At 44.4% G+C, this 18,122-nt stretch overlaps 1 protein-coding gene across 1 annotated transcript; it reads left to right on the top strand.

Moving 5' to 3' along the window:
• The first annotated feature begins 10,543 nt into the window (after window positions 1–10,543).
• Window positions 10,544–17,881, top strand: crip1 (cysteine-rich protein 1). The gene is made up of 5 exons (XM_060828287.1): window positions 10,544–10,687; window positions 15,172–15,266; window positions 15,360–15,417; window positions 16,606–16,653; window positions 17,374–17,881. The coding sequence occupies exons 1-4, from the start codon at window positions 10,648–10,650 to the stop codon at window positions 16,644–16,646; spliced, it is 234 nt and encodes a 77-aa protein (XP_060684270.1). The 5' UTR covers window positions 10,544–10,647; the 3' UTR covers window positions 16,647–16,653; window positions 17,374–17,881.
• Window positions 17,882–18,122: the final 241 nt, after the last annotated feature.

The following is an 18,122-nucleotide window of genomic DNA, read 5'->3' on the forward strand; positions in this document are numbered from 1 at the left end:
AGAAGCCTTTTAAATGTTGCAATTGTACCAGCCTCCACCACTTCCTCTGGCAGCTAATTCCATACACGTACCACACTCTGAGCGAAACCTGGCAACATGCTCCTATTCTACTGCCACCGGCATCGTCACTTCCACAACCACCTCCAAACTGGAGATGGTGACTGCATGGATCCCTAGCCTCCTCTGATGTTGGAAATTAACTGTTGGGGCCTGGCTCCGAGTCAACCGATGGGCTCCTGGCTTGTCTTCTGATGCCACCACTGGAGATGAAGTAGGGATGGAGATTCCTGGGACCCTAGCCTCCCACAGTAAGACCTCAGGAGGAGGCTCCGTGGAACCAAGCAAAAAGGTTACCAAGCTGGAAAGGCAATGATGAAGCCATAATCTGCCACATCAACCATGCATGATTGAGCCCTGTACTCAGGAGCCAAATGTTGCCAACTGCACCCTACATTTGGGTCAGTGTTCACAGTGAGAAGGACAATAGGAAGAAGTTCTGTGATATAATTAAGGAAATTAGCATAGATAATTACCATAGGAGGTTCTGTGTGCAAGCTTAAAAGTAGATAAATTGCCAGGATCAAATGAAATGCATCCCAGGTTTCACATGAGGCAAGGAGGGAAATAGCTGTTGGGTGGTTGTACAACTTTTCAATTCCTCTCTGGATGCGTGGGAGGTGCCTGAGGACTGGTGGTACTATTCAAGAAGGGAAGAACAGATAAACCATGAAACTACAGGCCAGTTAGTCTAACCTTGCTGGTGGGGAAACTATTGGAAGCAATTCTGAGGGATAGATTTAAGCTGTATTTGGAGAGACAGAGGTTTGTCAAGAGCATTCGTCAATGTTTAAGGGAAGTCACATCTGACTGAATTTTTCAAAGAGGTAACAAGGTGTGTAGATGAGGAAATGTTTTTGGTATAGTCTAGTTGGAGTTCAGCAAGGCTTTTGATAATGTCCCAGAAGGGAAATTGATGTGAAGGTATGGGATCCAAGGAAATTTGGCTAACTGGCTAAGGGGAAAGAAACAGATAGGGGTTTTTGAAAGCCTATGTCCAGTGATGGCCCACAGGGGTCAGTGTTGGGACCCATGCTGTTTGTGGTACATATGCATGATTTAGACTTGAGGGGTGACTATTAATTTCACAGATGAGTACAAAAATTGATGGGGTGGTAAATTGTGAGGAAGATAGCCTTAGATTACAGGGGAATTTAGACAGGTTGGTTACATGGGCTGATCAATGACAAGTGGAATTCAATTTGGATAAATGTGAAGTGATGCACTTGGGCAGGACAAACAAGGCAAGGATATATATGATGAACAGTAGGACCATATATATATCTTTAAAAAGGCATTTGGCACACTTGCCTTCACTGCTCAGTCCTTTTAATATAGGAATTGGGACGTTACGTTGAGGTTGTATAGAACATTGGTGAGGCCTCTTCTGGAATACTGTGTCCAGTTCAGGCCGGCCAGTTATAGGAAGGCTATTATCAAGCTCAGAAGAGATTTACCAGGATATTGCTAGATATGGAAAATTTGAATTATAAAGAAAGACTGGATAGGCTGGGACATTTTTCACTGGAGCATACGAGGTTGAGAGGTAACATGATGGAAGTTTATAAAATAATGAGAGGTACTGTTAGAGTTGATAGAAGTTGCCTTTTCCCCAAGATGGTGAATTTCAAGATGAGGGGGCACATTTTTAAGGTGAGAGGAGAGAGATTTGAAAAAGACATAAGAGGTAAGTTATTTACACAGAGGGTGGTTCATGTGTGGAATGAATTTCCTGAGGAAGTGATTGATGTGGGCATAATTACAATGTTTAAAAGACATTTGGATGGATACATGAATAGTTGCAGAGTGTCGTGTTGGAAAAGCCCAGCCAGTCAGGGCAGCATCAAGGAGCAGGACAGTCGATGTTTTGAGCATAAGCCCTTCATAAGGAATGAGGAGGTGACCCAAGGGGGCTGAGAGATAAATGGGAGGGGGTGGAGCTGGGCAGAATATAGATGGGAATGCGATGGATAGATGGAGGTGGGGGGGGTGATGGTGATAGGTTGGAAAGGAGGGTGGAGCAGATAGGTGGGAAGGAAGATGGACAGGTGGAAGAGTTCAAGAGGGCGGTGCCAAATTGGAAGACTTCATCTATTACCTTCATCCCCCACCTTCATCTACCTATTACATTCCCAGCTACCCTCCCCCCAGGGCCAGCCCCTCCCATTGATCTCTCAGCCTCCTCGGGCCACCCCCTAATTCCTGACGAAGGGCTCTTTCCTGAAACATTGACTCTCCTGCTCCTTGGATGCTGCCTGACCTGCTGTGCTTTTCCAGCACCACACTGATCTCCAGTCCTCAGTTTCTCTTGGATACATGAATAGAAATGGTTTGGAAGGATAGGGGCCAGGAGCAGGCAGGTGGGACTAGGTTAGTTTGGGATTATGTTTGGCATGGACTGGTTGGACCGATGGGTCTGTTTCAGTGCTGTATAACTGTATGACTTGCCTTTAATAGCCAGGGCATAAAACTTAAGAGCAGGGAGATTATGCTAGGACTGTCTGAAACATTGGTTGGGCCACAGCAAGAGTATTGTGTGTAAATCTGGAATCCACATTATAGGCGGGATGTGATCACACTGGAGAGGGTGCAGAGGAGATTCACCAGGATGTTGCCTGGGCTGGAGAGTTTCAGTTATGAAGAGAGATTGGACAGACAGCAGTTGTTTTCCTTAGAGCAGAAGCAATTGTGAGAGAACATGATTGTGATTTCTAAATTTATGAGGGACATAGGTTCGGTTGACTGGAAGAAACTTTTCCCCTTGATGGGAGGGATCAGCGATCGGGGGCATAAGGTTTAGAAGAGATGTGAAGAGTAATGTCTTCACCCAGAGGGTGGTGGGAATCTGGAACTTCCTGCTTTTAGGGATGGGAGAGGCAGAAACCCTCATGGCATTGAAGAAGGAGTTCGGTGTGCACTTACAACGCTGAGGCATAGGCGGCTATAACCAAGTGTTGGAAAATAGGATTAGAATTGGTAGGTAGTTGTTCTTGACTGGCACAGGCTTGAATTGCCAAAATGCTTTCTGTGTAGAAAATCCCCATTAAAGTAGATCATCTGGTCATTACCAGACTGCTGTTTGTAGGAGTTAGTTACTGTTTCTAAAATACCTCAGGAACAAGAACTGGCGATAGTGATCTCATTGAGGTTGACAAAGAATCTTATGCAGGGACTCTGAAACTTTCCTGAAACATGTCAGCGTTGCCTTCAATGTTTGGAAACAATTTGTGACCCATCACTCAAAATCAGGACAATGTGTTCATCAAGCTTCACCATGTTTTGAGTCCAAAAGCCTGATAATGTGGCAGAGCAGGCAGGAAGAGGGAGCAAATCCTGCATCCCAGTCTTGCTAGCCCACAAGATGTCCTCCTCCATGTACCCAAAGATATGCCTGTTTCTGCACATGAAGGCCCAGGATAGAAATATGGTCTAGGAGCTTTGAGCAATGGGGCAGAAGTGTAATGCAGAAAACAGCTGTTCAAAGGGGCCAGAATGGTCTTCTCCAGTTCTTGTATAGTAGGCTAGAGGGCTGAATGATCTTCTGCTGTTCCTATGTCACTAGTTCAATGGGCTTCAGCCTTTTGTCATTGTGCTTCCTCCGATAGTGGCCAGTGGAAAAACCTGGTTCCTATTAGATTTTGGCCCACGTGGAAAAGCTGCTAGTATTTTTCAGTCTATGCTGTACCCAAGGCTCTGTAAATATTGTGCTGTTTTGTTGCTTAGATTGCTCTCCAAACAAGTTGCTCATGAATTTGAGATGCGGAAGGATTGTGGTGACTCAATTCTCTCGACCGTGGCCTGCAGCTTGTCTGGTAGAGCAATATGATCACACATTCTGCTTCATTGTGTCATGAAACAACTACCCCATTTCCTGATCCAGGCACAGCTAACAATATTTTCACTCACTCTCCAGATGTGGGGTACCTTTTTCTAGGTAGTCATTTATTACCCATCTTTGATTGCCCCTCAGCTGCCTGTGGTGTAGATGCATCTACCAACCCTGCTGAGCTGGGAGCTCTTGCTCTTCGCAAATCGTTTGCTGCATTTCATGAAAGAGAGTATGTTTAGAAAGGTAGATCACTGGCTCTATGTGGCTTTGAGTCATTGTCCGAGTACGACAGAATGGAACTGCAGTGTAGCAATGACATCGGACTAGCCAGTCAGAGGACAGGACAAGTAATGAGATCCATGGGTCAGGATTTGTCAGATAGTGGGGATTTCTGCCCCATGATCCAAAGGGTCATGGCTTGGAAATGGACACTAGGAAATTGTTTCCGTTAGGCGAGGAGACTAGGACCCGTGGACACAGCCTTAGAATTAGAGGGGGTCAATTCAGAACAGAAATGCGGAGACATTTCTTCAGCCAGAGAGTGGTGGGCCTGTGGAATTCATTGCCACAGAGTGCAGTGGAGGCCGGGATGCTAAATGTCTTCAAGGCAGAGATTGATAGATTCTTGATGTCACGAGGAATTAAGGGCTACGGGGAGAATGTGGGTAAGTGGAGTTGAAATGCCCATCAGCCATGATTGAATGGTGGAGTGGACTCGATGGGCCGAATGGCCTTACTTCCACTCCTATCTCTTATGGTCTTGGCCAGCAGTTATAGAGTCATTGATTCATATAACGTGAAAACAGAGCCTTCGGTCTAACTTGTCCATGCTGAGCAGAAATCCTAACCGATCTAGACCCAGTTGCTAGCATTTGGCTCATAAGCCCCTCAACCCTTTCTATTCATGCACACATCCAGACACATTTTAAATGGTGTAATTGTACCAGGCTCCACCACTGCCTCTGGTAGTTCTTTCACGCCGTCTGCGTGAAAAAGTTATCCTTCAAGTTCTTTTCAAATCTATCTCCTCTCACCTAAATCTATGCTCTCTAGTTTAGAACTCTCTTAAGAAAAAGACTTTGTCTGTTTATCCTATCCATGCCCCTCACGATTTTAAAAACCTCCAGAATGTCACCCCTCAGCCTCTGATGCTCCAGGGAAAACAGCCCCAGCCTATTCGGCCTCTCCCTGTGGCTCAAGTCCTCCAACCCTGGCTGCAACCTTGTACATTTTTGCTGAACCCTCTTAGATTTAATGACATTTTTCTCATCGAAGAGCGACCAGAACTGCATGCAGAATTCCAAAAATGCAATGTTCTGTAATAGCCACAACATGATGTCCCAACGCCTATACCCAATGTACTGACCAACAAAGGCAAGCAGACCAACTGCCTTCTTCACCACCCTGTTGACCTGAGACTCCACTTTCTAGGAACTATGCATCTGCCCTCCTAGGTCTCTTTATTTGGCAGCATTCCCCAGGGCTCCAGCATTAACTGTGTAAGACCTGTCCTGATTTGCATTACCTAAATGCAACACCTCGCATTAACCTAAATTAAACTTCATCTGCCACTCCTTGGTTGATCTGATCAAAGTCTCTGCACTCTGGGATAACCTGTCCAGTACACCACCTATTTTGGTGTCATATGCAAACGTACAAACTGGACTTAATCTATTCACATCCAAGTCATTTATATAAATGACTAAAAGCTGTGGACCTAATACTGATCCTTGCGGCACACACTGGTCACAGACCTCCAGTCTGAACAGTAACCCAATACCACCAACCTCTGTCTCCTATCTCCAAACCAATTTTGTATCCAATTGGCTAGATCCCCCTGAATCTCATGTGATCTAACCGTACTAACCAGTTTACCATGCAGAACCATGTTGAACGCCACGCTGAAGTCCAAATAGATAACATTTACTGCTCTGCCTTCATCAATCTTCTTTGTCACTTCTTCAAAAACTCAATCAATTTTGTTCACCCCAGCAGTCAGGGCAGTCCCACAGCCATTTAAGTGTTCATTGCTTGGCTCCTTACCCTGGTGGGACCCCTAAATGGATTGATTGGATGTTCTGTCATGTGAGCAGTGCCATTGGAAGCAGTGGTTAGAGTCAGGACTGCAAACAGACTCACCAGAGATCTACAATCCATTGGCCAATTTCGGGTAAGTGGCTGTAGTGTGCGTGTAGGGGCTCATATGTAGGGAGGGAAGGCAAGGCCTGGCAAGAGGGGAGGGTGGTGGTAATATGCATCTGATAGTCATAGAGTCCTACAGCACAGAACAGGTCTTTGGCCCTAACTGGGCCATGCTGAACAAATTGCCAAGGAGATAGTGAGGACTCTAGATGCTGGAGAGTCAGAGTTCATAAAGCCTGGCACTGAAAAAAACACAGTTGGTCAGGCAGCATGCTTTATTGACTAAAATGTCCATCCATGCTAACCTCATTTCCCTTCACTTAGCCCATAATCTTCTAAACCTTTCCTATTCATGCTTTTAGAGTCATAGACTCATAGAGATGTACAGCATGGAAATAGACCCTTCGATCCAACTTGTCCATACTGACCAGATATCCAAACCTCATCTATCCCATTTGCCAGCACTTGGCCCATATCCCTCTTCTTCACTATCCTATCTACATGCGACTCTACTTTCAAGGAGCTATGAACCTGCACTCCAAGGTCTCTTTGTTCAGCAACACTTCCCAGGACCTTACCATTAAGTGTAAATGTCCTGTCCTGATTTGCTTTTCAAAAATGCAGCACCATACATTTATCTAAATTAAATGCCACCTGCCACTTCTCAGCCCATTGGCCCATCTGATCAAGATCCCATTGTACTCTGAGATAACTTTCTTGGCTGTCCACTATACCTCCAATTTTGGGGTCATCTGCAAACTTACTAACTATACCTCTTATATTCACATCCAAATCACTTAAATAAATGACAAAAAGTAGAGGACCCAGCACCGAACCTTGTGGCACTCCACTGGTCACAGGCCTCCAGTCTGAAAAACAACCCTCTAGCTATCACCATTGTTAACAGCTAACCCGGGAATGCAACTTAAAAAAAAGATTTTGTGATTTACACATGAAAGAAGTGAAACTATCACTGTATTCTAACAAATGAAAGGCTTAACAGACAATCAATTTTTCAATGTATAATTTCAGTTACATCACACTGCAAATTTTTGATATAAATTCTGTGTTACGATCAAGCCCTCCACAATCACCTGATGAAGGAGTGTTGCTCCGAAAGCTAGTGTGCTTCCAATTAAACCTGTTGGACTATAACCTGGTGTTGTGTGATTTTTAACTGTTATCCTAACCCAACACTAACCATAGCCATAACCCTACCCTGAACCCAAACCTAATCCTAACCCAACACTAACCATAGCCATAATCCAAATACTAAACCTAACCATACCACAAGGTCTAGCCTTTACTCTAACCCAACCCTAACCCTAACCACAAACCCTAAATGTAACCCTATGCCTAATGCTAACTTAAAAGCCAAACCTAGCATAACCTCAATCCGAAACCTAACCCTAACCCAAAGTTGAGCCTTTATCCTAACGCAACTGTAACCATAATCCTAATCCTAACACAAACTTAGCCCTAATCATAGCCTGTAACTCTAACCCAAAATCTAGCCTTAGCCGTAACCCAACCCTAATTATAACCATAACCCTAATCGCAGCACTGACCCCAACCTTAACTCAAACCCAACCCCAGCCCTAATCATTGCCAGAATCCTAACCCTAACTCTAATCCTAATCTTAATACCAACCCTAACCCTCACTCTAATCTTATTACAGTGCTCTGAGGTGCCTGCTGTCTCATTGTCAGTGCACAAAGACCACAAAGCTGTCTTGTAAATTATGAGCTGTGTTTGACAGCTTACAATAATTTGTCCAATGGGTTACAAACCACGGTGGTACAGTGAGGGGTTGATGAATTTCATTATCAACATCTGCCTCTTTTGTTACAAAAAACATTTCTGAGCATGGTGGCTCAGAGGTTTGCACTGCTGCCTCACAGTGCCAGGGACCCGGGTTCAATTCCCACCTCGGGCAACTGTCTGTGTGGAGTTTGCACGTTCTCCCCATGTCCACGTGGGTTTCCTCCGGGTGCTCCAGTTTCCTCCCACAATCCAAAGATGTGCAGGTCAGGTGAATTGACCAGGCTAAATTGCCCATCGTGTTAGGTATATTAGTCAGGGGTAAATGTAGGGGACTCAATGGGCTGAATGGCCTGCTTCCCCACAGTAGGGATTCTAAGATTCTTCAAGAACTTGACAGGGTAGATGTGGAGAGATTATTTCCCTTCATGGGAGAGAGGGTATCACCTCAGAGGAAGGTGTTGCCTAGTTAGACCAGAGATGAGGAGGACCTTTCTTCTCTCTGTTGGCAGTGTTTTATTGGGCTTCTTTATTGCAGACAGCTCTGGAGGTGGGTCATTAGATATATTCCAAGCTGAGAGAGACAGGTTTTTAATCAGTCAGGGACAGTGGAGCTTTTGAACTCAAAAGGTGGTGGAGGTGAGGTCACTGAATCTTTTAGAGACAGAGGTAGGGGGATTGTTAGGCAAAAAAATTGAGGGTTTTTGGGATTAGATGGGAATGTGGAATTCTAAACAGATCAACTGTGATCTTATTGAACCATGAAGTGGACTCAAGTGGCCGAAAGATCATCTGCATTTCCTAATTTGTATCGCCCAGGATTGGGAGCTGAATAATCTTAGGTATATATCCTATTGAAAAGATAGACAGGCGGGCAGAAGGGCCTCATGAGTAAGAAGCGAATTTAAACCAATTGTAAGAAATGAAGTAGGGTCCGATGGTGTTGAATCTGTGTGGGTAGAATTGAGGAACCACAAAGGTGAAAAAAATGTCCTTTTTAACCTTATGTTCCAACTAGTAGCCAGGAGCTGGGCTGCAAGATACACTTGGAGATAGAAAAGATGTGTAGGAAGGGCAAGGTTACAGTGATCATGGGGGATTTCAATGTGCAGGTGGACTGGGAAAATCAAGTTGGCAGTGGATCACAAGAAAAGGAATTTATGAAATGTCGATGAGCAGCTTGTGGTGGAGCTCACTGGTAATACTGGATTTAATGTTGTGCAATAAGGCTGGCTTGATAAGGGAACTTAAGGTGAAGACCCTTTAGGAGGCAGTGATCATGATATGATTGAATTTGCTCTGCAATTTGAGAGAGAGGAGATAGAATCTGAGGTAATGGTATTACAGCTGAATAAAGGGAACCACAGAGGCATGAGGGAGGAGCTGGGTAGAATTGACTGGGGGAGGAGCCTAGCAAGAAGAGCAGAGGAACAGCAATGGCAGGAGTTTCTGGTTAGTTCAGGAGACACAGGTAAATATTCATCCCAAGGCAAAAGCAGCATGGTACAAGGAAGATGAGGTAACCGTGGCTGACTAGGGAAGTCAGGGAGAGCATTTTTCGGAGTTCTAGTCCAGGATTCTCTGAAGGTAACCTTGAAAATTGAGTCAGTAGTCAAGACAGCAAATGCAAGGATGGCATTTATTTTGAGAGGACGTGAATATAAAAGCAGGGAAGTACTTCTGAGACTTTATACGACTCTGGTCAGACCACATTTGGAATATTCTGCATGTATCTGAAGAAAGATATACTGGCCCTGGAGCATGTAGAGAATGGTCTCAGGAATGACAAGCTTAACATGAGGAATGTTTGAGGACTCTGGGTCTATACTCGATGGAGTTTAGAAAGATGAGGGGGTACCTAATTGAAATAGGCAGATTAGATGTTGGGAAGATGTTTCCATTAGTAGGAGACATTAGGACCTGAGGGGCACAGCTTTGGAGTAAAGGGAAGGCCTTTTAGAATGGAGGTAAGGAGAAATGTCTTCAGCCAGAGAGTCGGAATCTATGGAATTCATTGCCACCTCCTTCATTGTGGAGGCCAGGCCATTGAGTATACTTAAGACTGACACAGGGAGGTTCTTGATTATCAAGCGCATCAAGAGAAAGTGGGAGAAGGGAGTTGAGAAACGTATCCGCCATGATTGAACGGCCGGGCAGACTGGATGGGCTGAATGGCCTAATTCCTGCTCCTATGTCTTATAGGTTAATTTGTCCAGCAATTGATGAAGTGAACATCCCATTTTCTGGTCTGCTATGGAGAGAGGGTTGGGCCACTTCCCTGAAGGCTGATTTTCTGAGTGGAGCTGCATCTCTGGCACTGAGGATGGCCAGACTTAGGTTTGGGGTTGAGGGTGGAGTGGGTTGGGATCTTGTTGTTTTACTCATTTCATGAGATGTAGGCGTCGCCAGCTGAGGCCTGCACTCACCACCCAACCCTCGCTGCTCTTTGAGAGGGCTGCGGTGATCTGGCCTGTAGGATATACCCCCAGCCTGTGAGTCACTTGGACACTGATGTAAGATTGCAAACGGCGGGTGTACTGTCAGTCTGACAAACCAAGAGAATCAGTACTTGTTTCGAACAGAGTGTTGCTGATGTGAAGGCAAAATGTTATCTGATCCATAGCTATCTGTTAGCATGCACTGACCCTCCCTTCCTTCCTGCCAGGGCAAGGATCCGGACTTTGCAATCTTATTTGCACCGATTGCGGGTTCCGTGTGCAATTGGGTGGGTCCATTATTCTAACGTGTGCAAATAATAGAGCGGAAATATAAAAACAGATTTCTTGTCTCAAGAGTCTGAGAGAGTTTGGAGCTAGTTACGAGTTGGTGTGACGGTGCAGACAAGTCCAGATCAAACATGCCCAAATGCCCGAAGTGTGAAAAGGAGGTGTATTTTGGTGAGGAATGTCACAATATTTGGCTCAAATTTTTAACTTTCTCAAACTTTACGGGGGGTGAATGCATCTTCCATTTGTCTCTGTCTCTCTGTGTTGTGTCCTGTGTCACTTGTTGGTGACTTGGATCGCGGTTTTAATGGGAAGTGTTCTGTGAGTGACAGTGTCCATTTGCTGTTGTTTTTTTCTCTCTCTCGAGAACTACTGCTTTTTTATTCTCGGGACTGGGACACTGGACCCTTCACGATTCTGGGCTGTCCGTTTGCATTTCGTTTGAAGGTGGCGTTAGAAATTTAGAGAAAGATCCGTCAAAACCCTTTTTCTTAGAAAAAGAAGTAGATACAATCTTTTCGGCGTGTGTTAACAGGATGCGACATTCGGCTTCCTCTCTGGGTGACTGAGCGAGAGCAGTGCAGATGAAAGTCTTCAGGTTTGTTTGCCATCTGAAAGCATGACAGGCCAGTGTAACAGCCCCCTCTTCTGATCATCCATGCAGAGTTCAAGCTAGAAGGCATACTGCCAATCTACACGATTGCATGATTTAACCTTGATTAAATTAGATTCCCTACAGCGTGGAAAAAGGCCCCTTGGCCCAACCAGTCCACACCGACCCTCTGAAGAGCAACCCATCCAGACCCGTTTCCCTCTGACTAATGCACCTAACACTATGGGCAATTTAGCATAGCCAGGTCACCTAGCCTGCACATCTTTGGACTGTGGGAGGAAATGGAGCATGTAGAGGAAACCCATGCAGACACGGGGAGAATGTGCAAATTCCACACAGACAGTCACCTGAGGCTGGAATCGAACCTGGGTCCCTGGTGCTGTGAGGCAACAGTGCTAACCACTGAGCCACCATGCTGTCCCATGTTAAGGTTCACTTAGTGCTTTGAGAGCAGCACAGTGGTTAGCACTGCTGCCTCACAGCACCAGAGACCCGTGTTCAATTCCTGCCTCAGGCAACTCTCTGTGTGGAATTTGCACATTCTCCCTGTGTCTGTGTGGGTTTCCTCCGGGTGCTCTGGTTTCCTCTGGCCTGGCTAAATTGCCTGTAGTGTTAGGTGAAGGGGTATATGTAGGGGAATTGGTCTGGGTGGGTTGCGTTTCAGCGGGTCGGTGTGGACTTGTTGGGCTGAACCACACTAAGTAATCTAATCTAATCTTAGTGCTCAAGTTATTCCTGAATGTGCCTGGATTTACTCTTAGGGTAATCCTTGAAACTAATCCAAGTCAATTTGACATGGGTTTGGACACTTAGGCTGTTTTATTTTGTGCTGCCTCTTTATTCCTTCTGCAACACTAAAATCTTCATCTGATTTTAATCACTTCATTGTCACCTTCAGCTTCCTGGGAGCTCAGCTCCTTCCCTGTACCCCTTGGGCTCTATCTCGCCTTCCTCATTTCAAACATTCCTTCAAACCTGTCCCTTTTGAGCAAACTCTTTCTCCTGACCGATCATCTCGCAGTCTCTTTTTAATCTCTTTTCCTGATTACCCTACTGGAGAAGGATTTTGGACATGTTCCCTCTGTTGTACAGAGATAATGCATATACAATTTGTTATTGACATGGGTTACTGTTGTCATCCTGTTAGTGGCTGTTAATATTTAAAGAAAAAATTAGAACATCCTGCAATTGACTCACAACAAGATTTTATGTTTTAAACAAAAACAAATTTTGTTGTATATTAGAAAGAACTAAACAGAGTAAACTCTAATAATTTAGTATCAGAAGATTGTCTTGTAAGGTATACCAGCACTATCCTCATGTCCTGTCCATCTATCTTCCTACCTATCAGCTCCACCCTCCTCTCTGACCTGTCACCATTACCCCCACCTCCATCCACCTATTGTACTCTCAGCTACCTTCTCCCCAGCCATACCCCCTCCCATTTATCTCTCCACACACAGGCTTCCAGCCTCATTCCTGATGAAGGGCTCTTGCTCGAAATGTTGATTTTCCTACTCCTTGGATGCTGCCTGATCTGCTGTGCATTTCCAGCACCACTCTAATCTTGACTCTAATCTCCAGCGTCTGCAGTTCTCACTTTTGCCTTGTAAGGAATACATTCAACCAAACCCAGAGAACACTGGAGAAACTCAGTGGGCTAGGCAGCATCTGTGGAGAGAAAACAGAGTTAATGTTTTAAGTCGAGTGATTATTTGTCAGGACACTCTCCCCACTGATGCTGTCAGACCTGCTGAGTTTCTCCAGCGTTCTCTGTATTTATGTCAGATTTCCAGCATCCACAGTATTTTGCCTTTAAGCTTTAGACTCAGTTCTTGTCTTCACCGGCCCAAGAGTGACCTTTTCTTACAAAATCTTTTTAAGATTCATTCCACGTCCCTGGGACTAAGTCAAAGGTATTTTACAGCTTTCGAGAATTCCCTCTGATTTCACACCAATGTTGGAGATAGTCACCAAGGTACAATATTTTTTCGGGATCCCTTGCATTGACATTTTGCAAAGTCACCCTCCACCTTATTTATGAAGCTCACTCCTCATGATTTCCCCACCTCCCTGTGACCCCTGCACATTGATTTGAAGCTTCAGAAATCACCCTTGTTTTCCAGTAACTCACTGGCCATCTTCAAACTTCCAGAGCTCCATCTGCATTAATGTTTTCATTAAGTTGACAATTATACATTTCTCCATTTAGCTTCCAGCAGAACAAGCCCCCCTGTCACTTTTTACCCAGTTCCCATTTGTCCTGGATGAAGATGTGGTGTTTAATTTAACCATGGTTTAATGGAAGTTGTCTGATTTTTTTTTCAATGCTGTTCTCTCTCAAAGTGAACCCTAGTACTTGTTCTGGAATATCAGAACAGGAGGAGGCCATTTGACTCCTCCAGCATAGTTTTACATTAAATGATGTCAGAGTGATTTATTATTTACAATTGACTCAGTTTTTAGAAGAGAAATGTACCCATTTCAGGTTTAAAGTAAACAATCAATTTAGTTTCCTGTACCTATGCAGAGTTTGAATCTTCAAGTATCCTTTGTATATATGGTTCCAAGTGTTGTGTGTGAAAAATCTGGTTCGAAGTTTTGAACAGTGTCTGTTGGGGAGGTCCCAGCCTATTTAACCTTTCCCTGTAGCTCAAATCCTCTAACCCTGGCAACATCCTTGTAAATCTTTTTTGAACCCTTTCAAGTTTCACAACATCCTTTTGACAGGAAGGAGACCAGAATTGCATGCAATATCCCAACATTGGCCTAACTAATATCCTGTACAACCGCAACAAGACCTCCCAACTCCTGTACTCAATACTCTGACCAATAAAAGAAAGCAGCTGCAAATGTGTTGCTGGTCAAAGCACAGCAGGTTAGGCAGCATCTCAGGAATAGAGAATTCGACGTTTCGAGCATAAGCCCTTCTAATAATTTAGTATCAGAAGATTGTCTTGTAAGGTATACCAGCACTATCCTCATGTCCTGTCCATCTATCTTCCTACCTATCAGCTCCACCCTCCTCTCTGACCTGTCACCATTACCCCCACCTCCATCCACCTATTGTACTCTCAGCTACCTTCTCCCCAGCCATACCCCCTCCCATTTATCTCTCCACACACAGGCTTCCAGCCTCATTCCTGATGAAGGGCTTATGCTCGAAACGTCGAATTCTCTATTCCTGAGATGCTGCCTAACCTGCTGTGCTTTGACCAGCAACACATTTGCAGCTGTGATCTCCAGCATCTGCAGACCTCATTTTTTACAATAAAAGAAAGCATACCACTATCCTATCTACATGCGACTCTACTTTCAAGGAACTATGAACCTGCACTGCAAGGTATCTTTGTTCAGCAACACACCCCAGGACCTCACCATTAAGTCCTGCTAAAATTTGCTTTCCCAAAATGCAGCATCTCGCATTTATCTAAATTAAACTCCATCTGCCACTTAAGTGCATGAAGAGATTTCAGTCCTAGATTGCCTACCCCACATCCTTCAATTGTGGCTCCTGGTTCTAGAGTCTCTAATCATTGGAAACATCTTGACTGTGTTTACTCTCCAGCTGAGTTCTGTTAGAAGTTTGTAGGTTTCTATCAGATTCTTCTGAACTCCAGTAAATATAGTCCTAACCGATCTAATCGCTCTTCATGCGTCATGTATTCCATCCCAGGAATCTGATAAACCTTCATTGCCCTCCCTCCATAGCCAGAATATCCTTCCTTAGAGAAGGACATCAAAACGACACACACTACTCTAGTTGTTGCCTTGCCAAAGCCCTGTACAATTGCAGTAAGATGTCCCTGCTCCTGTCGCCATTTCCTGATGCCAAAATGGCCCTTAACCTCCTGTGTTGCAAAAGGTTTGTTCTTCTCAAGGGACTGTGGCCTTTTAATGCGAATATGGCCCACCTGACAGAATCCTATGAAGAGCTAACAGTTCTTACACGGTTACCAAACTTGTTGCAAAAGCTCTTGTGATGAGGGCATTTTGTCCATCTCGTTGTAAAGGTGATTTTTTTTGCCACTTTGGATTCCAGCTGAGAAAGTCTCATACAATGGAAAGGATTGGCACAAATCTTGTTTGAAATGTGGAAAATGCAAGAAGACCTTGACAGCTGGTTCTTTCGTTGAAGTAAGTTCTCTTTTAATTTGTATCCTCCTGCTCAGGAAAGGCACAGGTTATTGTTTCCTTCTCTCTTTAAAAAATACTTGTTTTGTGTTGCAGCACAATGGGCAGCCTTATTGCAGCACACCGTGTTATGGAGTTCTCTTTGGGCCTAAAGGTGAGAAACCTAGTGTACACATTTTAATGCTGGACTTTAAAAGTTGGATAGGAATGAGTGAGTTGCATGAAGCAGAAGAGAACTGAAAAGGATGGAAACTATGCTTAAACTGTAAGGAGACAGTGAGGTCTGCAGATGCTGAAGATCAGAGTTGAGAGTGTGTTGCTGGAAAAGCAAAGCAGGTCAGGTAGCATCCAAGGAGCAGGAAAATCAGGCTGGAGCCTTTCATCACAAATGAGGCTGGGAATCTTGGAGGGGGGCACGGTTGTAGAGATAAATGGGATGGGCTTCTCCCCAGCCCTACCCCCATCCCATTTATCTCTCCACCCCCTGAGGCTCCCAGCCTTAAACTGTAAGGAGCCTTGTACAGGCTGCATGAGGAACATAGTGTTAGGAAGATATATCACAGGATGATCCCAGTGATCAATGGGTTCAGCTGTGAGAACATGAGGTGTCAGAACAGAGGGGGGGTAGGTCAGTAAATTAGAGCGAGGCTCTTAATGCAGTAACATCATGAATACTTTTCACACAAATCTCTGTCCCTCAAAATCTTGTGCACAACTGGTGCTGTGATATTGAATTGAGAAGCAATCTTCTCTTTGCAATTCTCCCATCCCTCCCAACCAACACTCCAGACTTCTGCCCGACCTTTTGAAGATTTTTCAAATATGCTCGCCATTATAATGCCAATTCTGCAGCCAATCTTCACATAGAAAGATCCCACCAACAAAGAGGGAGTAATAATCAGATTTTTTTTTCTCCCACAAAACCAGTTGGTGGATAAACATTGGCCTGGAGACTAAAGAGAACCTCCCACTCTTCCTTGAAATAGCGCCAGAGAATCATCGTTGTCCATGGCGAAGGTAGAGGTGGTGGGGCCTTGGTTGTACATTGTGTCTAAAAGACACCGATGCAAGCTCGCAAGATAACACAAGGACCTGGTTCAGGACAATGCTTTCAGCAGTGTGACTGAGGTGGATTTTCACCGCCTCAGCCTGAGGGGCAGAAACCAGTGGGAAAAAAAAGAAATCAGCAGGATTGAAAAGACAATGTTTGACTGATCAGTGAAGAGCCTTGAGCTGATCAGTGAGGGAAAGTGAGTCCGATGCAGCTGTGATTTCTTGGCCAGGTGTTGTGTGATGCACCGAAGCTAGTCTCGTTTCTAATGGTATCTTCCATCTCTTCCAGGGTATGGACATGGTGGGACTGAAAGTCACAAATATTCTTAAACACAAGGTACACAATGTAGAGCAACAATGAGTTCCTCTGTATTATATGTTGCAAATTAGTCAACGATCTCAATTCATAATGAAGTGCAATCCATATGTTTAGAAATAGTGATACAGTGGAGCTCTGAATGTTGCTGTGGAACTGATAAAGGACATGGTCACAATAAGAAAAGGTTGAATTTGTGAAACCGCCTGCTGCAAAGGATTCGACTTTAGAAAGGATGGTGGGGTCTTTGACAGGCTGCAGAGGAGAGTTACCAGGATGGAGCAAGGGGAGCAATGGGCTCCACTTTTGATTATACGTTTTTTTTGGGCAGAAAAGGGGACATTTTAATAAAGGCTGTCAGAATCAAGGGAAAGTAGTCTTGCAATGACAGGGACAGTCAGTAGCCAGAGAGCAGTATTTCAGAGGAATTTGCAAAACAAACAGGTGTGAGAGGGAAGGAGAATTTTGGCGCAGCTGAGAGCAGCTGTGATTTGGGAAGATGCTGCCCTTGGTGATAGATGTCCAAAGATAATGAGCTAAATGCTTGGGCAGAAAAAGGAATTTACAAAGCTACAAGGGGAAGGGGAGAGAAATTGGATATTGAGACTCAGAATTCTGTTCTACAGGTGGAAGATCCATGGTTTCTCACTGTGCCTGGAAAACTTCCAATATTCATTGATAATGATGATCATTGACTCAGTATAAAATAATCTACTAAATATAAAATCTTCTCCTCTCTAGGTTTACCACTTGCAATGACTGACAACAAGACTTTGGAAAGAGAAGAGAGAGCTCAGTTTGTGTATTCTTAGCCAGATTACAATAACTCTTGGTATCTGGAGTTGCACACATACACTAGTATAGAACCTAACCTTCTCACAGCTCACTGCAGGGTTTGAGAAGGCTTGTTTGTATCGAGTGAACAACCTGTCCCCATGTGTACACTTCCTTTTTATAAAGGTAGCCACAGCAGCAATGTTGGGGAGTGGGATTGGGCTTGGGGGAATTGAATTACCATGTGGAGCAAGGTGGAAGTTGGAGGGTAATTCTACTCCTCTCCCAGAGATCCCCAAAGATGGTGGGATCCTGGCAATGTCAGTGTAACCTCATTGCTGCCCGATTACCAGGAGTTACTCACTTGTCATCCTGACTGGCTGAGAAGATGGATGGATGAAAACTTGTTTCGAAGTCAGTCTGTAATCAACTTGTCATTCCTTTTCATACACACAATAAAGGATATTCATTCTTAGAGTTGTGTTGCGATGGCACTAGATTGTGTTGTGTGTCACCCCTAACTGGGACAGCGTGCTGGAAACCAAGCCCCATTATTCCCAGAGTCTTTGCAAAAGATTTTGGAAAGTACACAGAATTCCATAATTTCTCCATCTTTTAGACCCAGGTTGACAGAAAACATGGACCAGGTCCCTGTGCTAAACAAGTAGTACTACTTATTCCAAATAATTCAATTCTAACTCCAGATAAACAATTAT

The sequence above is a fragment of the Hemiscyllium ocellatum genome, chromosome 8 (genome assembly GCF_020745735.1).
Source record: "Hemiscyllium ocellatum isolate sHemOce1 chromosome 8, sHemOce1.pat.X.cur, whole genome shotgun sequence".
In the NCBI taxonomy this organism is placed as follows: domain Eukaryota; kingdom Metazoa; phylum Chordata; class Chondrichthyes; order Orectolobiformes; family Hemiscylliidae; genus Hemiscyllium; species Hemiscyllium ocellatum.

What these genes read in the sequence shown, in the direction of transcription:
- crip1 (XM_060828287.1), top strand. Translation starts at nt 10,648, where the DNA reads ATGCCCAAATGCCCGAAGTGTGAAAAGGAGGTGTATTTTG. An exon ending in CAGCTGGTTCTTTCGTTGAA is followed by an intron (nt 15,267 to 15,359) that starts GTAAGTTCTCTT and finishes TTTGTGTTGCAG; the next exon opens with CACAATGGGCAGCCTTATTG. An exon ending in AGTTCTCTTTGGGCCTAAAG is followed by an intron (nt 15,418 to 16,605) that starts GTGAGAAACCTA and finishes CATCTCTTCCAG; the next exon opens with GGTATGGACATGGTGGGACT.